The following is a 26,311-nucleotide window of genomic DNA, read 5'->3' on the forward strand; positions in this document are numbered from 1 at the left end:
ATAGCTTTCCTCTTGATAAATTATTTTGCTCTTAAATGCAGCATTTCTCTTTTTTTCTTTTAGAGTCTGTGTTTTAGTCATACATTTTTTTTTTTTTTCAGTCCCCCAGCTTAAAGACAGTGTACTGTTGGCAAAGGGACATTGTGAACCAAAGCTAAATGCGCCTGGTCTTTTATCTCAACATAAAGAGTAAGTGAATTGATTCAAGGAATAACCCCACAAAAAGAGTGATCACCCTCCCCCAGGTACACACACAGACTGTGAATGCTGATTAACTTCCTTTTTAATGACTGGTTGAAGCAGAGCTCTAGGCGGTTTCAACAGGTAAATGATTGTTGTTGGAGTGTCATCTTACCTTTTGTCAGCACTCTGAGTAAAATACCTTTTTTCCCACGTTGGGGACTGAGCCACTCCCTTGCCATGTTACATTTACACTGTGTGACCAGGGAAAACAGGAATTTTCATAAATCTTATGTTTGATCATTTTTGAGATAGTGTTTTAACAAATCACCTGTCAAGGATAACTGGTAATAAAATAACAGGAGAGGGAATTATATTTCTATAAAGTTGATTATATATCTTTATAAAACATAGAAAAGAAAAAGAGTTGAAGGTAATTTAAGACCTTTTTAAAAATATACATAAAAGTGAACACTGAAACGTTGGTTTTGATTTGTATAAGTTGGGAATTCATTAGTTGATTTGAGTGAATCCTCGATTACACAGGGCGTGACACTTCCTGTTGTAGAATAAATGACTGAATGAATGAAAAGCAGATTACCTAAAGGTGTACGTTTATGCAAAGTGCAGTTTTCTTATACTAAGTTTTCCTCATAACATATTTTGAGCCTTATCTACACAACATAATAACATCTTATTTCTCTGCACAGCTTTGCTATGCCAGCCATGAGAGGCAGTGTTAATATGGCAAGAATTGGAAAAAATAGAAATCATTATTTGATAAATATATATCCACATATTTGTGTTCAGTAAAAAAAATTTAATCAAGACAATCATGATGCTGGTCTTTATAGTTATTGTGACGATAGCTTTCGAACTATGGTTGTCTGCACAAGACACACCTCAGTTTTCCACCAATCTAGTTAGAAAGAAGACAATAAAAAGCTAAAAGTAAAGATACTTTTGTTACTCCAAACGGCAGTATACAAATACAAACTTGGCCAAACCTGCTAAACAACACCATAAAGCCATCCCTCACTATCAAAGGGGTACCTTTACATTATATACATTTAGCTGACGTTTTTATCCAAAGCGACCTACTATCGCTATATATGTCAGAGGTTGCACACCTCTGAAGCAACGAGGTCTCCTACATTAAAGGCGTGTTGTGTCTTATCCCCTGCTCCATTACCACCCCCTACTTAAGATCATCTGATAGGGCTGTGGGGACACGTCAGACAAAAACAGAACCATTGGCTTAGTGTAAGAATATGAAGAAATAATAAATAATATAATGAGGGTTAGTACTGGTAGGACCAGATTCATGACAACAGTCAGTGTAAAGGGTTGTCTTGACAACTGAGTAGTTGTCGTCCATAAGGTGGTGGTAGATTGCATAACAAATCCCAATTGTTCAAACCTCGCCAGATCCAGTCTAGTCTTTTACAGGAAATAGCTTAACTTGAACTCCTTAAGTAAATTTTATTAATTTATGGTGGGAATGCACACACATTACATTTATTTAGCTGACGCTTTTATCCAAAGTGACTTACAATTGCTAAGTATGTCAGAGGTCGTACACCTCTTGAGCAACTAGGGGTTAGGTGTCTTGCTCAGGGACACATTGGTGGATGTGTCACAGTGAAGAATTGAATCCAGGTCTCTCACACCAAAGGAATGTGTCTTATTCACTGCTCCATCACCACCCTTTTCCATCCATGCCATAAATAGACATGGGAAAAATTCATACCGAAGATCTAAGTACTAGAATAAGTATAGAAAAGACGAACAGACATATTCTTGAGTTGTCAAGATTGAATGCAAGGTTTCTAAAATATACGCGACCTGTTTGCTTTTGTAATCCAGCAACACGCCAAACCAGTTCTACTGCCTGAATCGTTACCAAGTGACTGACAACAAACAGGAGTCTTGGAAAAGTTCCTCAGTATAGCTTGTTGTTATGTTATGACACACCGCATTTCCTCTGTGATATCATTAGATATGCTTCTGCACAAAGGGCAACATGTGCTTTTTTGTTTTGTTAAATTGTCAAAATAAGTCTGTAGAAACTGTTGTAGTCTTGCCTCTCAGATTTGTTTGGGGGAAAAAGTGACCTCTGCTGGTTTGTTGAAATGCAAGCAATACCTCATATAAGTAAACGTTTTTTTGAAAATATATATATAAAAGTGGTCAGTACATCTTTAGAATTGTCCACATTATTTGAGGATATGTTGACTCAAAAAAGCCACATGACTTTATGCTCTAAAAAAATCTAATCAATGGAAAATTGATTGATTTATTGAATAGAGATTGATGAACAATCAACATAGCAAGACGTTTCAAAGAACAACTACTACTGTTGTGAACTCAATTCTTATATTCTTTTCCCAATTGAAGACTTCCTAATAATATATTGTCTTTCGTTTAATGAAGAACTCTTCCAGTAAGAGCATTTTGTCTCAAAGAGAGGATGATAGATTAGTATTGCGCCCACGCATCATACTGGGATGCAGCTAAAAGGCTGCTATTCATGCATGTGAGTGAGAGGGTCAGTGCTGAGGAGGGAGAGGGAGAATGTACGTGCTAATGTGTGTGTAATCACTCTGACAGATTGCACCATCTACCATCAGCAAATACTGAGTAATATCTATCTAGTGACTTATAAAGAAACAACTGTCAAGTATGTGGTTTTATTTTTTGTTTTTATTTTTCAAGGCTACACATGTGTGGAAACTGACCTGAGAATGTCATGGAGACAACATAACAATACATCAATACACTAACATAATAACTATGAACAAGAGAAAATATACAAGAAACTGATATAAAAGATCATTCTTCTCAACAGCTTACCAAACAGTGAAGAAATGTTAGACAGAAATCAAAACTTCTAAACTGTGAAGATTATCCATGTTCTGTTAGAGAGCAGAGGGAGATATCAAATTAGTCAATATAATAATATCAAAAAGACAGGAAGGGCAGGCATACAGGAAGGAGAGAAACGGGTCTGTAGGAAAAAAGGCAAAGTTGGAATGAGAGCACGTACATAGGAGGCAGTTTGAGTAAAAGAGGCCGAGTCAACAAGAGATAAAACTCTTCAGTCTTTTCCACCTTTCACCTCGTCTTGCTCCCCAGCTGCAGCCTGGGTGGCGGGAGTTAGCCCAGTGTGGGTGCCCCCCAGCCAATCCCAGTGAGCGAAGAACGGGGCAAAGTGAGTATTGGGCCGCTGGTGATGAGCATCATGCTTGGGTGCACCACCCCAGAGGCCAAAGGGCACCAGGTTATGCGTGGACCACGGGAAGTCATAGCCAGAGTGGTCCTCAGTGGAAACGTAGACATTGAAGACCATGAAACCCCATGCTGTGAGGCAGTGGCACTGGAGAAGGATGGGGTCTATTGTAGCCCAAAATCCCACACTGAATAACTCCCAGCCAGACAGGTACTGGGTGACGAGGCTGAAAGGCTGGTTGTACTGATGGTGTACGGCATGGAACGTGCGGTACAACCAGGGTACCCGGTGGTGCAGCAGGTGCCAAAGGTAATACTGGAAGTCAAAGACCACCATGCAGCCCAGGATGCCCAGGCAGAAGCTCCAGAAAGTGGGTGCCTCACAGGGTAACGGGGTCGGCGGCCTCCACAGCCACTGGGCAACTGCAGCAGGAAAGATGTAGAGCAGATGGTTGTAGATAGTGACACTCAAGGTAGTCCAGATGTTAGGCCACGTGACGGGTCTGTCAGGGTGGAGCCGGTAGCGGTTAATGCAGGGCCAGCAGGGAGCCAGCAGGTCCAGCACAGTGTAAATACCAACCAGGAGGAAATAGGTGGTGACGGATAGAATCACAGGGAAGAGAGGGCTCCTCAGGAGGTCGTGGTGATTCTGGTGGAGGTAGTCCCAGGCAGGCTGCAGGATCAACCCCTGGGACTGGCCCCCAGTCACGTTGTCCTCAGCCAACATCCAGGATAAAGCCTCAGTTCTGAGTAACCTGCTTGTGCTCATCACTAATGCAGCACTTCTCTTCCAAAAGAGGGCCGATCGGAGAGGATTATTTTCTAACAAGCCCCAGGACAGGATAAAGAGGATCTAAATGAATGGAAAGATCCAATCAGCTTCCTCGTGTAGGTTAAGCAACAGCAAATTGTCTGGTGATGTTGTGCCAAATTGGACTGGCGGACCGTCTTAGCCTCTTATGTATGTTCAAGCCCCACCCCCACCCCCCACCCCCCTGTGTTTTTTTAAAAAAGGCCCTCTGTAAAGGCCCTTTTTTCATGGGCACAAGGACCGCAGCCAGCACTCAGGAGCCGGGCCACAACAGCTCTCATTTTTGACCCAAATCATGGAGAGAGAGCTTCCGTTTACTTTTGAATCTGACGTGGTCACAAGAAACTAAGGGCGGTCTTGTTTAGCTACATTAACAGAGTGGTATAGCACAGCAAGTTATATATCCACTGATATATGTTAACAGGCTTATTGTTTATGTTTCTGTCTCTCTCACTCTCAGATCATCAAACACACACACACACACACACACACACACACACACACACACACACACACACACACACACACACACACACACACAACATGAGCCCTAAAGAGTAATTAATCATAGCAAAAGCTGTCAAATGAGACATGCATTCAAAAGCACTTCCTTTCCGATTCTGGTTTGTAGTTATTGCTCAGTTGGAGTTTCAGTACAGAAAAACAGGATTTCATTGTTTAAAACTGAACTGGAGCAGTGATCACAGCTCTTGTTACTATGGTGTGACAATCGTCAATCAAATAAATATCATGTGATAGCCTGCTTCATAGTCAGATATTAGGTCATTTGACTTGTATTTCTTTACTATTATCACTTATGTTTCATGAGATTCTTAATTAACAGTTAGCAGTATGAAGTCTTTCAACACTGACACGATGAGAAAGGAGCCAGGACACCAAATGTTTTGTAAAAATAGCTCAACACAAACCACATTAATTGGAGTAATTTTCTTTCCATAGACACATGACACTTAGATGAATACATCTGGCATGACTCAGTTTCACTATAATAATATCACACAACTAATATTACACAGGCAAATCACAATAACACACACACAACACATGAAACATTTTTCTTTTACTAGTGTATTAGTACGAACTGATACTGTCTAATTCAGACACCACTGATCCTCACTCCAAATCTAAGCATTATTACAAAAGGCTGGAACATGTTGAGCTGTTCCCAGATCTTTACAAACAAAAACCTAATGAATATATGAGATTCAAAGTTAGTTCTTAACCCCTGAGAAGCAGTTGAGAAAACAATTTCACCACAAATGAAGCTTTCATTCATGTCTAATGATCTTCATCCTCAGATGGAGTTTGACCAGCTGCCATGACATTGTAGATGTTTTAGAGCACATCCTGTTCATGTTGGCTTAATAGCTGAGGTTCAAATTTTGTTGAGGTACTTAGGGCACATATACAATTTGATGCAATTTATGCTTTTCACTTTTCACAGAGAAGAAGAAACACATTTCACATTAGTGACACATCTCATAACTGGGATGCATTAAAGAAACAGCATGTGAGCGCATGCTCGCTGAACACAAGCCAAAGCAGAACTTGCCATACCCTTTCTGTTACCACTTATCAGCCACTAGAGGGCAGTAAAAATCTTCACCAAAGACAGTCCCAGAAGACACTTGAACTTGACACAATGAAAGAGGAGCCATCCAACTGGATTTTAATGGCCAGCTGCCAAAACTCAATCTGATGTTTCCTCATTTAAGGAAGGATTCAAAAGTTGTGACAAGGTAGCTTAATATTAAAGACAGCAATTTTCAACAGATTCAACTCAGTGATTAGCGAAGCAGTGGACAGTGATGAGTGAGCAGAAGTATAGTGTCAATACTACAGATTATGAAACTTTCTCGTGTGCAATCCAGATGGATTATGTACTTTATAGAAGGCTTCTCTTTCAAACACTAACTCTGTTCACAAGTGAATATAATTTAAGTGTACTTGTGATATTTATCTGAGCAACTCAGAGCCACTATTTTGGAAACAAATCATTAAAATGTAGAGATTCAAAATGCAAAAAGGTCTGTGAAATTCCAGAGGCCAGTGACTGAAAATTGATTCATTGAAAACACAGTGAGACTGTAGTAAAGGCTGTACACTGTCTGGAGACTCTTATTACATCTGTCTCAGTTGTAATGTCAAACCCAGAGAAAAAACTGTGAAAATCACAGAAATCACAAATAACCTCGAGGTTGAAAATCCGGCGGCTGACCGACTGACTTGTCGTTGAACCTTTCAAGCACAGTGTGGATTTTGGCACTTTGTCAAGTCTGATAAGAAGAAGTTGCTACAGTGCTACAAACAACGGTTTGAATGCAGCTGATCACTACCAGTGTTGGTTCTGTGTTACCGCTTGCCCAACAAGTGTTGGTGAAATAAACGAGAAGGGGAACTTCATACTTCACCTCATCACTAACATGCAACACTAGGTGTCTGAGGAGACGATGACATGGCGTGAGACTACTCCCTTCTCCCGAGGGAGAGCACACCGTCCATTGAGCTCACTAGCACACTATAATGAGCAGATATAAGGACATTTTGTGTTTGTTAATGTAAATGTGTTATACATTTAGTGAACAGCTAATGAATATTGATAAAACAGTATAACATACATTTGTTTAGTGACATGATTGCACACATACAAAAGTGTGTTTTGAAACACTTTATAAACATGCACAAATGATTTCATTTAAAAAATCAAGATGCATTCAATATTGTAATAACTCCAATACAACAGCTACCAGACTTCGCTTTCATGTTACCATTATCTGAATTCAGGCCCAACAACAGAAAAGTCAGTTTGAAAAACAAAGTAATTGTCAGACAAAGAATAGAATTTGTATCATCAGTTGTTTTATCAGTTGCTCTCAGCAGTCGAAATATGAGTGTTTAAACCTGAAGAAGAAGAGATACAGAGTTGTGAAAATAGCCCTCGATTGTTTCATCCTGAGTACATTTCTTTCTTTATGTAAAGGCTGCTTAGGGCTGTGTGACAGCATGTGTTAACGCCGCTGAAGTTATGAAAGTAATAGGAACAGAATCACGTCAGGGCTCATCATCAGGTGAAGGTCCACACCCACTCAAAAAGCCTGTGCAAGAGTGGAAGACAGAGCCTCCAGTCAGCCTGGTGCAGAAACCTGAGAATACAGAGTCAGTGTGAGACTTCAGCAGGTTTCATCGCACAAGTCAGCAAGACAAAAGGAACAAGAGAGTCTACAGCCATGCCAGCAGCTTGTTGAGAGGCTTGTGACAGCCCCTTGCTTTCTGCCTGCAGTGACTTGTTCTCTCTTGCAGGAGCCTGCAGTCAGGGAGGTTGTTAAACCTAAAGTGGTGGCACTTGTTTAGTCCTCCACCAAGATCACTCTCCATCTCCCTTTCTCTCTCTCTCTCTCTCTCTCTCCATCCATCCATCCATCCATCCATCCATCCATCCTCAACCGCTCTTCCTGCGTACAGGGTCGCAGGGGGCTGGAGCCAATAACAGCTGACATCGGGCGAAAGGCGGGGTACACCCTGGACAGGTCAGCAGTTCCATGCACAAATTGCCACCCTCCATGTTTATCTTTTAGCACTTTGTCTCCCATCTTTGTCACATGCATGTGCCCGGTTTGTGACAGGCTTAAATACAGTGAGTTTTAAGCTACATGTTCACACTGCCAGTGCTAACAAGCTGAAGTTTAGTAGGTGTTTACCTTGTTCACCATCTTAGTTTATGCAATGGGACAAAAATAGTCACACATAAACTGATGAGATGTAGAAATTTTAATTTAGATACAAAAAATGTACTTGAATGGAACTGGGTGGTGGGTAAATACAGCTAATGCACTTCAACAACAAAGTACAAAAATTGTGTTTCACAAAGCAAAGACAGGCGTGCAGAAGGGGAACTGCTGAGTAATGTGATTAACTTATAGTCCAGTAGTTGATTCATGCTTCACATCAAAGGTGAATTCAGTATTGATCAATTGTCTTCATGTGACATTCATTTCAAATGTCTTTTTCTATCTTATTGCAGAAAGATATTTCAGAGCCGTATAATCTCCTATTGTCTTGGTAGTGACCTTGAAGATGTGGCAGAGGACCTGAGGGTACACGAGGGCACATAAAATGATATATCATCTGTCACGTAGGTAGGAGGCAAGCTTCCTATCCTCTTAAAGACTGTGAGCTGGGCTTAAAACTCCCAACAGGGACGACAACATTCACTGCACACAGTGTTTGGTGTGGTATCAGTTTGTGTTGAAGGTTTCATGTCATCTTTTTGCACAACAGTTACTACTAGCAGCTGAGGGAAACTGTTTCATCACCTTAATAAATGGAAACTTATTTTCTCCGTGGCAGTGGCTGCTTGTGGGAGAAAAGTTGCAGGCACACCTGACAACTAATATCCCTCAGGTGTTGTCTTTAGGGGCTGAGGGATGAATGGAGTGTTATTCTCCACTGTGACAGAGGAGGGTAAATCATGTATGAGAGCGACCGTCGGCCACGAAATGACAAAGGGCGAATGCTGCTGTTGCTAAAAATAAACCCTACAATGAGAACATGATGATTTTGAATCACAAGGTGAAACTGAGAGAATGGCAACCTGCTGTCAAACAAGTCTCTACAAGTTTGATTTATTTCACTGAAATGAAGTGAATCCAGTGGTTTCTTGGGAGGCACAAAACACATCAACAAATCAAAACCCGCTCTGTGGTTTCAGTAAAGCAGAGTGCACACTGCTGAGGTAAATGGGATATGCAGATGTTGCCATGTTGGAAAAATCAAGTAAGTCAGCTCACCCCCCCACCCACTTTTTTTATGGTTATAATTATGCAGTCACAGTACTTCAAAAAAGAACGTACACTGTAAAAGTCAAAAGTGACTTAATGTGTTAGAAATAACTTGTTTGCTTTAAGAAATTTTTAGTGAAATCACAATATTTCCCTTACAGAGTGCTTTTGTTCCGTAAACCAAACCACACAGGATGCAAACTCCGCTCTCCGGCCCCAATCTCCTGGACTTTGTACGGCCATTGTCCATCAATCTGATCACCACCACTTCCTACTCTTAAAAAATATTTTATGACTATAAGAACACATGGAAACTCTTTGATTCAGACTTCTTACAGGTGTACCCCAGAGATATAGTTTGTAAAAGTAATTTTCCCCCTATTTGTGGGACAGATTTTTTTAAGAGAATGGTCAACATTGGTGCAGCAGAGGCTGAGAGATAACCCGAGTTTTAGTCCCTGATGTAGGTCAAGCTCCAATAATGCTAGATGCTACATTTCCCACAAACTGCATGCCATCTTCCATTAGACCCTACCTGTAAACACTCTTTACAGGGGTAAACACACACGTCCTTCCAACTCTGTGCAGGCACTTTTGTCATATATTTCAAGCCTCAAGACCGAGCAGAGATAATCCTGATGACATCACTGTGACACAGTCAGGGTTATTTTACAGAGAAACAGAGGACATTATACTACTCAGAGGTTGAGTAGTACTCCTCCTGCTAGTAATATGACCTTCAGTGAAAAGCTCCTTTAACAGAGAACTATAAAAGTGTTACCATGTCATGCTCAAACAATTAAACTTTTGTCATGGAGAGTCATATTTAATTTAGAACATCCACTTTTTGTATAGTATTGTATGCTAGACTTCCTTGTGCCTCCATGGCCTGTTGCTAAAAAGTTACAAGCCAACTGCAGCCAGATTGATGTAGAGAGAAGTAAATAAAGAGTCACTCAAACTGAAAATAACATATTAATATCCGGTATTTTGTTATGTGACACAAACTGTTATCCTTCATGTCTGCAGGTCTTGGCTATCAGCACGGTTCTGTCTCGAACCGGCGACTTCGGGTATGGGAGGCTGACACGCTGACGAGGAGGCGAAAACCCTAAAACTATTGGTCGCCATTGCGTTTCTTGAGGCGTAGGGAAGTAGCAACTTGACTTAACTACAAGATTTCAGAAATTCCTATCCTGATAATGTATGATTGTATCTGATTGTAGTGGCTAAGAGTGACACAAAATGTAATACTCAAAAAGTACCTCAAAATCTTTCTAATGCACAATACTTGTGCAATAAATGTATTTATTTGCTTTCTAGATACACACACTGTGTACAGTACATGTATACCTACATACAGATAACAAATGTTTTCTGTCCACTCATGTAAAAAGCAAGTCTCCCCTGAGCAAAATACATGAACTTCTTTTTTCAGTTAATAGTCCATTGTGGTTCTCAGGACAGGACTGCTGTACATTTCCACAAAAAAAGTAATGGAGACACATGTGGGCCATAGAAACACAAGGCTAGAATTAAACAGAATGATGTCACCTGTGTATCACTCATATATTGAAAGTGTCACAATGTTTTCATAAGTCATTCACATAAATAAATACATTTAGAAATGGCTTTAATCAGTAAAAGACTAATTTAAATGTAATAAAATGTAAAAACATAATCCACATCCTTCTTCCTTTAAGATGAATACAATGAACTTAGAATAAGTGTAACGTGACCTTGTCTGTGTGTTTTATCAACTGCTTGTTTGTTTCTCATGTTGTTGTTTTGTTTGTTTGGTGAGCCGAAAACAAATTTCTACGCTTGGTGGATAATTCTTCTAATAGTTCTAGGTCTATGTAAGAGACACCGACACGTGTGAATACCTGGGGGGGCTCCAGGGTTACACAGGTACGTGTTTTGTTTTTCACTTAGCGGCCTTGATTAAAACCTGGAAAGGAAGACAGTTACCATGGGCGTCTCACCTGTGGAATTAATTATCGTCAGAAAGATAGAGGATGGCCCACTTAGCTTCTCCTCATTTCCTCATAAACAAGCTGTGCCGCTGGGTCTCATATCACATTTGTACGGGACTCTAACCAGGTAAGAACACCACTCACAAATACTCTGTTTCTTACTAAATAATGTTAGTCTTATTACATTAAATGTGTAAACCATAAAACATTTATTTTGTCAGGAACCTGCAAGAGTTATCATCCTTCCAGCAGAATGCCGAGCCAACTTGAGGGTGCAATGGATGCTCTGATAACAGTCTTCTACAACTACTCTGGACATGATGGCGACAAATACAAACTCAACAAGGGCGAGTTAAAGCAACTCTTGAACAGTGAGCTCACTGACTTCCTCATGGTAAAGTAAACATTTCAGTATTGCGATTGTGTTGTTGATTGTTTAGTTTATTGTGCATTTAAATTGAAGTTGTTACACCATCAAGCTGAATTTTCAGATGAACTGTTTGCTAAGGTTTTCGCTGAATTAGAGAAGTCTTCTCAAAAGGAAAAATATGACCATCCTCACAGCGATCAAGCATTTAAGTTATTTGGGACATAGTTATTTGTGAATATTTTCAGCAAAGCCCTGACTCTTAATTTTCTATTGTGTGTGGCATTTTTATACTGAACCCCTGAGTGTTTTAAAAGAAGCGATCGAAGCAGTGCAGGACCCCTCCTCCCCTCCTCTGAAGTCTTTTTTGCTCAGCCCCTGTCACTGGAGCATCTGCAGGGAGATTTTCCAGTGACAGCCTTTGTGTCCTGACAGTCAGGCCACCAAAATGAAGCAAGGAAAGTAGATCCAAAAGCTTAGAGTCTTCACTCAAATAGGTAACCTCAGCTTCTGATACACTAAGACAGCAGCTCAATAGACACTCACCTCTTGGACTGAACCTCCAAGACCCAGTCTGCCAGCGATCTTGACTTCAAAATATTTGCTTGGACCTTGGTTCAACTCCACCTGAGAATAACTGTTACTATTACTTCAGATAAAGTTATTATATTAGGAGGCACTAAATATTCACAAAAAGGAAATGTAGGAAAGTGTAACAGACAAATCAAAGACACATAATACACATGGCACCTTGAGAGAGAAAGAGAGAATGTGGGAATGTGTTGGTGCACCAAAGTGTGACCTGTACATCTCCCTGTATTTCCTCAATTGATCCAGAATGTCCAATAGTAATTATGTTAACTCACTTTTTTAATTAAGGATCTTTCCCACTCTGGATGACACTTTACTGTTGCCTGACTCGCTTAAAAGTCAAATGAGATAACCATGTTTTCAAATGATTTAAGATGGAGCCTTCTGACCTTGTTTGAGGAAATTGTTTTCTCATTGATTGCTGCTGTCAAAGTGTAACTGCTGGTGGCACTCACATCATAGCGCTGTGGGAAATAAAGAATGTGGAGGGGGAGATAGATAAGGTCATTTCAGATAAGCCTCAGCCCCTGAGTCTATGTGATAGCAGTGTGGACAAGCCTCATGTTCCAGATGATTGAGATCAACACATCAACAAAACGGCTGAGGCTTGAGAGTCAAACCTCTGATGCCCTCAGATATGTTTTTTTTTCCTCTTCTCTTCTTGTCCTCTAATACGGATGGGAAGCCTCAGGTGCACACACATCATCATCAGTGGCCTATATCGCCTCCAAATATAGACACTGTCATGATGTCGTCACATCCCCCGGGGCTGTAGTCACCTCTGAGAATAGATGCAGCCCAAGCATAACATTCACTCTCAGTTTCCTCTGACAGAAAACTTTGACAAACCAAAGGCTTGATAAACTACTGTATATTTATCGTTCAGTTTAGAAGTAGGTGTGTAATATAAAAAAGATGCTCCCCAGACTGAAACTCCAGACAGCAGAGGAGAGAGAAGCTTTAGAGGACAGCCATGTCTCTTAGTTTTGTTTTTTTCCCTTTACAATATATATAAGTATTATTTATTATTTCTGTTTGAGTTTATCTTAAATTTGATGCTCAATTCAGGATTGGTAGTTTAAATTTAGATGATTTTTTAAAAAGTTTTGGTAATTTTGGAACTACTTGTATATTTTATTTAATACATTTTATTTAAGTGTGAAATTGTTAAATGAAATAATTTGACAAATGTTTTTCCCCTAAGTGTCAATCTCTCTGAAAACCATGTATCTCCAAATTTGGGTTTTTTAATTGTTCAGATAAACAGAATGATAAAGTGTTCCTTAATTGTTAGAGAAAACGTTTCTTCTTTTAAAGTGAAAAATATTGTTTGCTTTTTAAACTTTGCGTCAGCTGAAAACTGTATATATATATATATATATATATATATATATATATATATATATATATATATATCATGTGTAAGAGTCTGAAAAAGTCTTTTTTAAATTTAGTTTCTTTTTTATCTAGGTTATTTTGCTCTTTTTACAATATACTTGACTCTGAAACAGGGTTTTGTTGGAGAGGAGAAAGCATGAAAGTCACATTTTAAAAGTAAATAAAAAATATATACATTCATACATGCAGAACACAATTTAGCTCTATGCTTAAATATAGCTTTGAGTTATTTTGACCATGAAAAAATTCAAACTGCATAAAATATTCATCAGTATTGCAGTCATGTTTTCTTAATAAAAAACCCCATCTAAACTTGCCCTTGGTGTGGACTGGATTTTAATTTCAGCCTTTGCAAAAATATGACCTTTAATGAGCGACTCAACATAAAGATCACCGCTGCCTCGAAGGTTAGAGGGTTGAAAAGGAAAACCACATGTTGCTTTTTCAATCCTGAAGGAAATGAGCAAAGCAATAAATGTCGCGTGCAATCAGCTGCAGCTCATGGGTCATTTAGCAGCAACATCACTCTGTTCTCCACTGGACGCGGATGGCAGCTTCTGCCTTGAGTCAATATTAAGGGCCAATATCAATCAGATGACTGCATGTGTGTTCCTCATGACCTAAATGTAGTTTGTGTTGCGTCCATGTTATACAGGAGAATCATTAAGACATTTACATCATTCCCAGTGCTGCTTGTTTGTTGGATTAATATTCTCTTTATTTCTGTATTTTTGTTTTCAGTCTCAGAAGGATCCAATGCTGGTGGAGAAAATCATGAATGACCTGGACTCTAACAAAGACAACGAGGTGGATTTCAATGAGTTTGTTGTCTTGGTGGCAGCACTGACTGTTGCCTGCAATGACTTCTTCCAAGAGCAGAAGAAGAAAGCCAAGTAGATGTGTGTAAGAAACCGACTGTAAACCAAGTGTAAATCTTTGTCAGGATTAAATGTCATCACATTAAAAAAAGTAAATGTTCCAGTTAAATAATTTGTAATAGCATTTATACATGAGTATAGGATTCTGAATGTAACAGTTATAAATGTAGACACTCATAGATGTCATGTTGTCCAAAAAAAAACTTGTCTTATCAATTTTCAGCCTGGAACTGTTGATGACTTTGTGATCTTACATTGAGCTTGTCTGATCCAAATTATAGTCATTCTTATGTTAGAGTGATGTTTGCAACTAGAAAATACAAAATGCCCTTTTCCTAAATTGTCCGGTGTTGTCATTGTTATATATCTATTGTGTTTGGAGCTGTGTTTTTATCCCAAACTTGGGACATTACAGTAAAAACTAAACTCTTCTTGTTTTGTCTAAAAGACAGCACAGTACGGTCATTACTGACAATTCATTCAGTGACATTAACCTTTAAAAAGACACCTTTGTTATCTCAGAATGTTCATTCTCATTCATTTGTCCCAGTAGACGTCCCAGCTGACACTGTGCCTGTTCCATTTTAAATGTCAAAAGTTAAATATTTCATAAAGCCTTTTGATGCATTGTCACAGCCTGATGGTGCTTTTAGGAAACAGTTTTGTCCCTTGTCAGTCTTGCTGTCAGTCTTGCTATCAGTCTTGCTGTCAGTCTCCCCAGGAGGAATACTTTTTCCCTTGCAAGGTAGAGTCGTGGGAAAATGCACACGATCACAGTGAATAAGCCAACTGTTTACTTTATGTTTCAGTGCTAAGGGATGTACATTGTCTGTAACATTTAATGCTTTTAAATGTATTGTGTGTATCTGTGTTTGACAAATATTTGACTTTGAGCATTGTGTTTTAATATGACAACTGATGTGTCAAAATAAATTAATTGGAAGACATGCCTTTTTCTTGGATTTTTATTTATTGGGTGCAAAAAAATAAGAATAGAAAAAAAGAAAGTGTAGTGTATTTTTTAAGCTCATTAAATATGTAAATAAATATTTTTATGTAAAATCATAATCGGAAAATAACTAGCAAGTATAACTGTCAAATAGCTGCAGAAAATTAAAGATTATATTTCCCTTATATAGTGGAGTAGACATGTAAAGCAGCAAAATTACTCCTCAAAATGTTCATTAAGTACAGCTAAATGTACTTTCCACCAATGTACATGTGGGAGTGCATGTGAGAGTAAGTGTTCTCTCATTCAGCTTCCACTTACTGGACATCTCACAAGGCGAGAGAGGCTGTGCTTTTGGGAAATGACTGTGTACCATGTCTCGATGACGCATGGCGATCCCAGTACGCACAGGCCACCTGTGTCCAGCAGCATCCGCCAATCACACGGACGCGTGATCCCCTGAAGCAGAAACGCTGATATTCTCACTTTGGGGAGGACAAAAATGAAGACTCAAGCTGCATTTTCCAAGGGTTTTCCTCTGTACGTCCCTTTTCCGCAAATACCCAACCATACAGTTTATTTGCAATTAAATTCTCAGCTGTGACGTGGAGGAAAATTACTGAAACAAAATCCAGTGGCAAGTCTGATGCTTTTATACGCACAGATGGTGTTTGCACAAACCCTCACCGTTACAATGCAGTTTGTCTGTGATTGGCTGTAATCAAGCAGGATAATCACCCCGTGGGAAGATGCCATGCAGTAATTATGTTTTTTGTTCCACTTTTGAAAGGTCGCAATCAATCCTAAGTGTCATTTGATCATTTTAAATTTTGGATATTTATATTCTCACTCATATAAAAGGCCTCTACTTCCACACACACTCTTCATTTCCTGAGACTAAACGTCATGTACAGGAACTTTCAGCTCTGCTTTCAGCAGAGGAGACTTTTCCTACAGATTGTAAAGTTTGAGTCATCTGTCGTAAGCAAGTGTCATAGTTTCTTGAATCAGTATGATCATGACAGTGTGGGGGACTGGCGATTAGTTACTTACTTTTACGTTTCCAGCTTGCAGACTTGATGGGAGAGACAGTTTTGAAATACCAGTTTCAATTAAAATTGTGTTTGACAGAAACAAAATATTAGGCAGATCTCTATGGTCATATCAGAAATAATATTGGTCAGTTATTTAGTTTTACATTTAAAGTCAGAAGTCTCCTTCACAACACAGGAGGAATCACAACCAGACCAGAAACTCTGATAGCAGGGACAAAAGGGGGCAGACAAGAAACATGTGATAAATAAGAAAAGATGAGGTTCATGTACTTTTGTCATCATGTACTCCAACTCGGCGAGATGGAGGGTGGGAGAGCGATAATGGAAATAAAAATGGGAGAAAGGCTAGGGAGGAAAAGGAGAGCAAAAAGCAGGTGAAAGACCAATAAAGTCCAAAAAAATATTATGAATTTGTTTCTCACACATGTCACATGTTACATTGCCTGAAAGAGCACATATAGTTGTTAATAACAGTGTGAAGTCAATTGAAAATAAATGTCCAGTAAGTAGAAGGAAAGAAAATAATGGTGGAAAAAAGGAGGGATTGAAAACAACTGAGGGAGATTTTTTAATGTAGCCTAACATGTCTCTTATACTGATATTTCTGTGTGTGTTTTTTCAGACACTTACTTACTGTTACTGTGATTTCGCCTTTCAGAACCAGCATTTACATAATATAAAAGAGATGAAATAATCAAGAGAGACAAGATAAATCAGACATATATAGCACATCAAATCAATATCAGAAAAAGAGACACAATCTAATCAGAAGCTTGCAGATGAAAATAAATGTGAAAAATTTGTGAAAAGGTTGATACAGTACAGAAATATATAATCAGTGGTTTATGCAGAGAAATCATGGCGCACTCGTAAAGTACAGTATTTTAGTAACATGCATAATTTCCAGTATGTACAATATGAAGTCCAGCAAGTACAACAAAGTGTACACATAAACAAATACACAACAACACAAAAAATGCATACACTTAGGCTTCAGATCTTCCTCACAGTTTTAGGCAGCAGAAACAGTTGTGAAACATTAAAGAAGACATTTACAAAAGCTTTGACAATCACACGAATAATCATTATATGCCTGAACACCTGTGGTGCTGCTTAGTAACAGATGGAGGATGATCCTATTATAAAGCACAGCACGTGAAGAGCCAGATTTTCCACAGCGTGGTTTAACCTGGAAAATTGTATGGATATCCCTCGAGGGATGCCAAATTATTTGATTAATTTGCAATAAAAACAACCAATCAATCAGTAAATATTCAAGTCATTTCACAAATATACCTTCCCACCTCAAAGAGATGTAGAGAAAAATAATCCCTTTTGTAAAATACACACAGTAGGCCTACAGTATATTATTAAGCAACAAATGCTGATTGGTTTAGAATTGCTTCATGAATATGATGTTTTGAGAGGGAAAGCATTTAAAATATTGAGTGTTTGTATCCGCTTTAAGCCCCTGCTGAGTGATTGACAAAGTATTGATAATTTTGCCGCTCAGAAAGGCCAGATTTAAATGTCATGCTTGATTTTCTCAGTCTGTAGAGTAAGAGGAGTTCAATCAAACCGTCATCCAAAACACTTCATTTGAGCAACATCTCAACTGTTTGTAGTATAAAAGAACGGAAAGTGACTTCTGAACACGATCAGGCCTTTACTGACAATGTATAGAACACAAACAATATAAAATATACCATACTGTCTAATGTACTGTATATAATAGTCCACAGAAAATAACTTTCAGACCATGTTGTCTGGGAAAATTAATTTCCCAGAGTGAATGCGTCATTAGGCTTGTTCATTAATTTCACCACTGAGCACAGAAGGGACACATAGGAAGCTATGTAAGATAGTAACACAGTACAACAGATGTTCAAGCAAATGAGCAAAACATACAATAATCCAAATGTGAGTCTTACAGCTGATAAAAAAAAAATAAAATATACAACTATAAGTATATAAATATATAAATATAAATATATGTATGTATGTAAGAAGGTGTGAATACAAAGCCGCTGTACAGCTGCCTAAAGTGACAGTTATTTCTCTCCATATATATATATATATATAGAACTATATAAATATAAATATATGTACATATATCTCTCTCTATATATATATATATATATGGAGAGAGAGAGAGAGAGAGTGAGAGAGAAATAACTGTCCCTTTAGGCAGCTGTACAGCTGCTTTGTATTCACAACTTCTTTTCCTGTAATATTCAAATTTAAATCAGTGAGCTTCTCACTACGGTATTTAAACATACACACACACTCACACACACAGCATCACACGCTCGTTCTTCACCGGCTGTGGATGCAGGTGTCTGTCAATGATAATACACTTGCAGGCCTTTAATCACTTGCTGCCCCATTGGTTGGTACCATTCACCAGCCATTATTTTCAAAGATATCAGCTGCTGTTCTCTCTGTGGTGACAGTAAGGGGCGGTTATATACCAGAAACAGTCGTCAGTGACATCATCCAGCATCTGAAAGAATGATGAAGAGGCACATGCATCCCTGATAACCTCTTGGGTCTCTTGGTTGTTTGCCAAGATGTGAGAGTTTCAAATTGTTTTTTTCTTATAAACAATGAATTAAATTGTGGGGATAATGTCATCTGGAACCAATTTCAAATAATTGTCCCTGTAGAGTCTCTGTGTATCAGGTGAGTGAACAGTGTTTTAAAAAAGCCATAACCTGTGACTACTTTGGCACACATACTTTGAGCTAAATGCTAACATCTGCATGCTAACATGCTTACAATGACAACATGCTGATGTTTAGCAGGTGTAATGTTTACGTTCTCAGTTAGGTGTGCAAGCATGCTAACATATACTAATTAGCACTAAACACAAAGTACTGCTAAGTGTTTTACAGGTATTTGGTGATGAACCAAAATATTGGACAAATTGAAACTGCTGGTGGCGCTAGAGGACCGTAAATGTCTGTACAACATTTCATGGCAATCCATCCAATAGTTGATAGATATTTCGGTCTTGAACAGTGTCGTGGACCAGCCACGATAGTTGCAACAAATAAACATGGCGGCTGCCTATCAGCCAAACTCGAGGCTTCAAAACAGGTGACGTCATGATGACTATGTCCACTTCTCATGTACAGTCCATGGCTATAACATGGTTTGTATTTGATCCAGTGAAGCCAAAGACTCCAATTGAAACCAAAATGTTTTGAAGATCAATATCAGAAATGGCTGAAAAGGACCAGCAGGCAAACACGCATACTGGAATAATTCATCCCAAATGGACTGATAACGCAAACAGACATTGGCTTTGTCATTCAAACATTTCCAAATGACCACAGAATGTACCTTTAAAGTTTGTCTTAGTGTTGTCCCACTACTTTAATACACTACTGAGCAAACAGACACAGTGCTGTCTGGAAAGGTGGAGCAATAAACACCTCCCATATGTGTTCCCCCACTGAAACTAATTAATTGAAAGTAATTTAATGGAGCAGTGCACAGAACAGACAGGAATAGTTGCAGGTGTTTTATCTGAATACAACGAGTAAGAAGAGTGGTGAATATCCTGTATGTAAATATAAAACTGTGTGTGTTTGTATTTATCTGATGTTTTGATCTGATCTTTGCTGTGCTGTGTTTAATGATACTTTGCATCTTGATATAACATTGTTGATTGAAACTGAGCTCAATTATAGAAACATAAAGCTTGTAACGAGTGCACAATGATATGTAGTTTCTTAATTGTACAATTTAAATCCAAATTCAGTTTGGTCTTGCTATTCAGATTAACTGTATCCCAGTACTTTAGGACACTTTAGCCTGTATAATACATTGTTTGTCATGTAGAAGATCTTGAATGTGTTTATCATTGTAAGTGCTGCAATGCACACTTTGTAACACATCAGAAAACTCCTGTCGGCAGAACTGAAGTAAGAGCATAACCACAGTTGAGTGCTTTGTCATGCAGTATAATTTTATTACAAAAAGGTTTTATACAAATTTAACTGCATAATGGCAATGAACACTTTAATTTATTATACCGAACACTTTACCCATTGCCCTCTATGTCATCAGTGACAGTAAATGACTTAGCATGTATCATTCAGCAAAATAAACAGAAGGTAACATTCAATTCAGCACCATTCCCTTTCAAGAATGTTGACAATGAACCCATATATAATATAATAACATTACCATCAAGTATTGTAGTAATAAATACACATAAATACACAAAGCAAAAATAAAAACAATAGCAGTTCCACCAAACACAAAAGGACAGTTCATTAAGATTTATTTAGCAACAGCCAGTATGAGTGAAAAAATGATGGGAAAATGTTTTTCAAACAAAAACAAACAAATTGAAAGTCCAGGGAAATTGGAATCTGTCAAATGATTATATCACTGTGAATGTATATATCTTATTCATTTTTTGTGTTCATGTCTTTGGATTTAAGACATTTCATCCAATCAGAGGGACCCACCAGGTGCATCTCTTGTTTTTAATAAAATAATTTTTAAAATGCTTGCAGTCAAATGATACATTTGTCACTTTATGATCCTGTCAGAATCAGTTATTAAAACAAAAATCTTCCACATTGTTGAGTTTAATCATCTGCAGCTCCTGGCTGTCCAGTAGCCTGTAGCTGAAAGACACTCGGTTAACAAACTTCCCGCTAGACACCATCCTCACCACTGTGTTATCACAGCCAATCTTCATGTGGGCTGCAGGAAAAAGGAGAGAAAAACATTAAGTCTTAGTTCAGCCGGCGGGGTTTGATAATGTGGAAGGAAGGGCATCAGTGTGTACTCACTTGGTCCAGTGAAGGAGATGCAGAGGTCTGTGATGGGCAGCAGCTTTGATGTGTCGATGCCACTTCCTCCCAGCAGCTGCACAAAATCTCCTGATTCTGCACAACCAGGCATGGACCTCTGTGGGAATCAACACATGGCTTTGTAACGTGCGACATCAATATCAACAGGATTCAGTGGAGCGACATTCACTTTATCACAGTCTATTGACTGGATATGCCAGTATGTATTATAATACTGGTGAGCACAGTGAAAAAGATCTATTAATGACAAAAAGAAAATTCTGTCAATAAAAATGTGTTTTACGTATTATAGAAGATCACAGTGATGAATGTGTCCCAAAGAGTACAGCTACAAATGCAGCTGTTTTCTGTGCATCCTGTAAGATATAAATTTCTCTGTTTTTCTCCGTGCTCTTCTATTCAAATATGACTGTGCTCTCCAGTAAGTAACATGGTTGGCCATCTGTTCAAAAAGTCAGGCAATGCTTATGTTCAGGAGCAAACGAAGTAGCTTGATGTCCTTGGAACATCGTAAAAAGTGTTACAGAGGAGCCGGATTGCTGAGTGGTTTAGTATGTGAATTTGAAACTGAAAATATGTCTTCTGATGTTTCTCTTATCTTAACCTTGCCAAAAATGTATCTCTAACCTGCATTTACTGATTTTTTTTGCCACGCGGAAACGAGCTGCAAACACAAAACTGACTGCCTTTCCGTTAATATGTGGTGAATGTTTCCTTATTTACACATCCAGCTGATACAGAGTAACATTATCATTCATTTGGTGTTCCTAGCAGCCTGAAGTCCAATATTCACTCTTCTTTTAGCTCTGCTTTTGGTCTCCACCAACTCCTGAGGGAAATATCTGGTTCTTTAGGTGCTATGTTCACTAACTCGTCTCTTACCGTCTCTGTCATTTGGTGCTGGGCAGGTAGTGTACACTTTAACTTTTTCATGCCTACTGTGAAACGAGGCTGGTGAAAGAACCATAACAGTAAAGCTGTTGGCCATAAAGCCAAAACAACAGGCTAAAAGAAGAAGCTAGAATGAGTTGAGGGAAACTGCAGAGTTAGGTGACAATTAGGTGACTTCTTTACTATTAGCTATTATCATTTGATACATTGTTAATATAAAATATCAATTTTAGATCTGTTTTGTCATACTGGCATGAGCTGTTCTGTTTACTTGTGTACTCCTGAAATGTTAATAGAATACAATTGTATTTACAAAAGGAACATGTGAGTCATAATATCAGAAAGCAGGCGTAAGCTGAAGGTAAGGCATTATTATTGTTATTCTGTCAAATAACGGGTCTTAAGGCAAGTCACATGCAATTAAAGTAGCATAAGAACTGTACTTACCATTAAGATTTTAAAGGGTCAGTTCACTTAAATCACATAATTTTAATTGAAAGTGGGGCAATGTTTCTGAAAGTACATCTTGCTGTTGTGTTTTCCTAATGTAATTTTTTGCTGCATCCTTGAGCACCCTTAGCAAATTTCAATTAATCTCCATTATCCTGGAGTAGTGGAAACCTTGAGAAACAATGTTGTGAGGTGAAGAATCATGAGCTCTGATGCAATATTTGAGTGAAAACTGTAGATAAATCAGTATTTTTTGCATTCACCTTGGGGAAGTTGTTGAAGTGTCCCAGGCTGAACTCAGAGACGTCAATCGCCACTGGATATATGATGGAGAAGCTGCAGTTCCTGTGCTGCTGCGGGATAACCATTGTGTAACTGCCCTCTGGTGACTGGGAGATGACATTACAGGCTACAGGGAGACAAGAAATGGTAAAAGGAGGGAAGTAATAAAGATTTCCTTAATATATTGTTAAATGGAAGCAGGTGGAAATAGACAGAAGCACAAGCACACAAACTGATCATTGCAAAATAGTGACAAAAACCGACAATGATAAAATACAAATGTGATTTAATAATGAAAACCCAGCTGTCTGGTATATAAAAATTGAGGAAATTAATGCGGATATTGAAAAATAATTGTACAGGTTTAGCTTTTTTTTTACTTTTCATTTGCCATGTGACCGTGGTCCTGATCCAGAAACGTAATGATGGCAATTGTTGGTGCAATTGATGACTAGCCCTGCTAGGCTTGTATCATCTCCACAGACTCACACATGAATCACTGCACAAATAGACCGAATCTACTTACGTAAAGGATTGATGTGTTTTCTGACTATCAGGGTGAAGCTGCTGCCAGCGTTGTGAATGCGGAAGAAGATCATGGCCACATTCTGAGAAGAGCGCACGCTTCTCCTCAGTGATCCAGAGTCACAGTAATCCACATAGCGCTCGTACAGAGGTAGAGGGTGATCCTGGGAGCTGGGGAACTTTTCTCCTTTCATCACCCAGCCGTCAAACACCTTTATGGAACACATTAACACGGAGAAGGATTTCAGATTCAATAAAGTTTATTTGTGCAGCCTTTGAATTTTGGTTCATTTTCCTCTGTGGGAAACACACTGAACTTAGTGCAAAGGGTTCAGACCATCTTGATAAGTTTAGCATGTAGAGAGCATCAGTGAGCAACCATGGAGAAGGTGCTTAGAGGGCACGTCACCTAAAGTAAGCAGGTTATGTTAAAGGAGCTTTTTGTCTAATCTGGAAGTCTTTCTAAGCTTAAGCAAGCAAGTGACTGACCCCAGTTCAAAACAGCAGTATCAAGCACAAAAACAAAGGCATAGTCCATATTGAATATACAGGATTAAATAATAAACCTAAGTAGTTGTTGTTACACATTACAGCTAAAGGTCTTTATAAATAATAGTAATAATAATAGGTAATATTTTAGCTTCACTTCCAGGATCTAGATGCTGTTTCACAGCTGATGGAGTTTTTTTTTTTAACAAGTAGGCCTACAAGGAGAAAAATGGTTTTGTGGGAGAAGTTTACCGTGATGAAGTCCCCTCCGCTGCAGTTGATGTCAACGTTGTCATAATCCACACTTATCATTTCATTGGGCTCTGCCATGAAGAAAGCAGCACAGCTGAGCTGAGGACGCTCTGCTGTGAAGGTGAACTTACCCTCCACTGCAACCATGTCCAGACAACCTGGGAGACAATCACACACACACATTTTTGCAATTAGAATAGGTATGCATATCATGAACCAAACCACCAGAAAATAGCATGCATAAGATGCATTTTGATTTTGTTTAATTAATACTGTAATACTGTACAAATATTTGTCCCTTTTTTGTTTCTACTGTATCACCTATTTGCTCCTCTTCTCAAATAAATGTTACATTTTATACCAATAAAACAAATAGAAACTTTAAAACTGAAATATATATACAGACTACTCTGTCTATATATGTAAAAATATCACATGCCCTGTTAAAAATCGACATTTTATGATTTTGTAATAAAGACAATGTATGTGAGAGATAAATAAATGAATATTTGTTTTTTTAATCTCAGTCTCACACACCTATAGAAACTGTACAACATCTCAATTATGCATTTTTGCAAGATATAGGCTTGATGTCAAAAAACTCACGTAAAGGTCGGTGATACATTAATTCTTCCGTTGTTTCTCTCTTGAGTTCCGAGGTGAAAAATGAATATAAATCATCTTTTGAGATCTCGTTGTTCTGCAGAAGAAGAGGACAAAGTGTGTGTGCAAAGTTCAATGTGAACTTATGTGTGAATCTTTACAGAAGTGAATAACAACAACGCTTAAGTATATGCTGACACTTACCTCAATGTATCTGGAGTCTCCCTTGAGGACAGACAGAGACAACACCAGAAAGAAGAGCTGCTGTCGAAAAGTGCGCTCCATAACGCGCATCTCTGTCTGCAAGGCGCACCTGAGCAGAGAAAGTCTGAGCTACTCTGCGAGCACCGCTGCGTTTTATAGGACCAGGTTCTGTAACGACCAAGTGACATGGTCGCAGTCACCCACCGTAGACCCCCCTCTCCTCCACTCCCCCACTCTCCCTCCCGTACCCAATCAATTGCGTGGTTGTGACGAGAGCATGGATGGACACGTTGAGAGAGAGAGACACAGAGAGAGAGCGAGAGAGAGAGAGAGAGAGATGGGCAGCTGATACCAAAAGAAGCTCAAACAATAAACACCAGACATCATCTTTCTTCATATTGTCTCAGGTAGCTGCAGTCCTTCCATGGCACTGATCATAAAACAGCTGATCCATGATGTAGGGTAAACTTATTTTAATGCCACACTATTTTAATGTTTTGTTGTTTATGTTCTATCTTTTGCACTAAAACAGATTATTGACTGAATCCAGTGTAGCAATATCATTTGCTCATTTGTACATTTGTTTGTTTATAAGATAACTTTACAGGGTGCCTTTAAGAGATGGGATGTGAGGATGTGTGGAGTTACTGTGTTATGTGTGGCTTTGGCTCAGGAGGTAGAGCGAGTTGCCCACTAATCAGAACGTCAGTGGTTCAATCCCTGGCTCTGTGTCCTTGGACAGGATACTGAACTCCTGGAGTTCTGTGTCATTAGTGTATAAACGTGAGTGACTCATTTGTTTCTTTCACATGTGCAGATGTGACACCTTGCGTGGCAGCTGCCATCAGTGTGTGAATGGGGGAGACTCTGACATGTAGTGTAAAGTGCCTTCAGTGGTGGGAAGACTAGAAAGGCACCATACAAGTAGAGTCTTTTCACCTTGAAACTCTGTGTTTCTAAAATCATATAATGCATTTTTCTGTGAAACTGAAACCTCCTGTGTGAGTTTCGGTTTTCTCATCTCTGACATTCCTTTGTTCCTGTTCGACTGATAAAACTGTACGGTGGGAAGTTTGTATTCACACAACAGTGGCGTCTAACTCATGTAGCAACCTGCTGTGATTCATACAGCATTCACTTTACACCCGGAGTACATTCACTAAGCTGTTTTCACGCTTGCCTTGTGTGAGCCTTCAGCGCTGTAGTCCAGATCATTTTGAGGAGGGTGAGAAAAACCTGGGTGAATGGCAAACAAACACTACCCTATGTTTTTGTATCACGGAGAGGTTCATTTGAAATGTGAATGAAAAACGATACCAAAATACCAAACAAACTACACGCCAATGGTACACATAATCACTTGTTGATTATGAACTGGACAAAACACAGGGTAATTTCTCTCATCACACAAAGTGGATATTGTGAATGTGTTTCTGCACATCTGGTTTGTCTTGCAGCATCTGTAAAGCATAATGTGCTTGTTTATGGACATGAAAACAAAATCAGTGCAATTAAATGAAATGACATTGAAATACATGATTGTTGAAAAGT

At 38.7% G+C, this 26,311-nt stretch overlaps 3 protein-coding genes across 4 annotated transcripts; 1 reads left to right on the forward strand and 2 right to left on the reverse strand.

Annotated features, from left to right (window-relative positions):
- Positions 1-3,277: 3,277 nt before the first annotated feature.
- Positions 3,278-4,177, reverse strand: ch25hl2 (cholesterol 25-hydroxylase like 2). Its single transcript, XM_046067499.1, has one exon. It carries the CDS (start codon positions 4,175-4,177, stop codon positions 3,278-3,280), a length of 900 nt encoding a protein of 299 aa, XP_045923455.1.
- A 3,032-nt stretch (positions 4,178-7,209) lies between these two features.
- On the forward strand, positions 7,210-15,175 carry s100z (S100 calcium binding protein Z). 2 transcript variants are annotated; one of them, XM_046066784.1, is made up of 5 exons: positions 7,211-7,767; positions 8,262-8,376; positions 10,048-11,121; positions 11,216-11,388; positions 14,092-15,175. In XM_046066784.1, the coding sequence occupies exons 4-5, from the start codon at positions 11,248-11,250 to the stop codon at positions 14,245-14,247; spliced, it is 297 nt and encodes a 98-aa protein (XP_045922740.1). In that variant the 5' UTR covers positions 7,211-7,767; positions 8,262-8,376; positions 10,048-11,121; positions 11,216-11,247; the 3' UTR covers positions 14,248-15,175. The 2 variants fall into 2 exon arrangements, with proteins under 2 accessions (XP_045922739.1, XP_045922740.1); XM_046066783.1 differs by having other exon boundaries at positions 7,210-7,767; positions 10,048-11,388.
- A 5,009-nt stretch (positions 15,176-20,184) lies between these two features.
- LOC123982185 (corticotropin releasing hormone binding protein) lies at positions 20,185-24,841 on the reverse strand. The gene is made up of 7 exons (XM_046067604.1): positions 24,761-24,841; positions 24,560-24,653; positions 23,954-24,111; positions 23,214-23,424; positions 22,669-22,814; positions 21,044-21,161; positions 20,185-20,954 (listed from the first exon to the last, which is right to left on the reverse strand). The coding sequence occupies exons 1-7, from the start codon at positions 24,839-24,841 to the stop codon at positions 20,800-20,802; spliced, it is 963 nt and encodes a 320-aa protein (XP_045923560.1). The 3' UTR covers positions 20,185-20,799.
- Positions 24,842-26,311: the final 1,470 nt, after the last annotated feature.

This window comes from Micropterus dolomieu, linkage group LG13 (assembly GCF_021292245.1).
Source record: "Micropterus dolomieu isolate WLL.071019.BEF.003 ecotype Adirondacks linkage group LG13, ASM2129224v1, whole genome shotgun sequence".
NCBI classification, from domain to species: domain Eukaryota; kingdom Metazoa; phylum Chordata; class Actinopteri; order Centrarchiformes; family Centrarchidae; genus Micropterus; species Micropterus dolomieu.

Excerpts from the sequence above, each read along its gene's own strand:
- LOC123982185 (XM_046067604.1), bottom strand. The coding sequence starts at position 24,841 with ATGGAGCGCACTTTTCGACAGCAGCTCTTCTTTCTGGTGTTGTCTCTG. Across the intron at positions 24,112-24,559 it reads AATGTATCACCGACCTTTAC|GTTGTCTGGACATGGTTGCA; the intron begins GTGAGTTTTTTG and ends ATTGTCTCCCAG. Across the intron at positions 23,425-23,953 it reads GCGGAGGGGACTTCATCACG|GTGTTTGACGGCTGGGTGAT; the intron begins GTAAACTTCTCC and ends TGTTCCATAAAG.
- s100z (XM_046066783.1), top strand. The coding sequence starts at position 11,248 with ATGCCGAGCCAACTTGAGGGTGCAATGGATGCTCTGATAACAGTCTTC. Across the intron at positions 11,389-14,091 it reads AGCTCACTGACTTCCTCATG|TCTCAGAAGGATCCAATGCT; the intron begins GTAAAGTAAACA and ends TTTTGTTTTCAG.
- ch25hl2 (XM_046067499.1), bottom strand. The coding sequence starts at position 4,177 with ATGAGCACAAGCAGGTTACTCAGAACTGAGGCTTTATCCTGGATGTTG.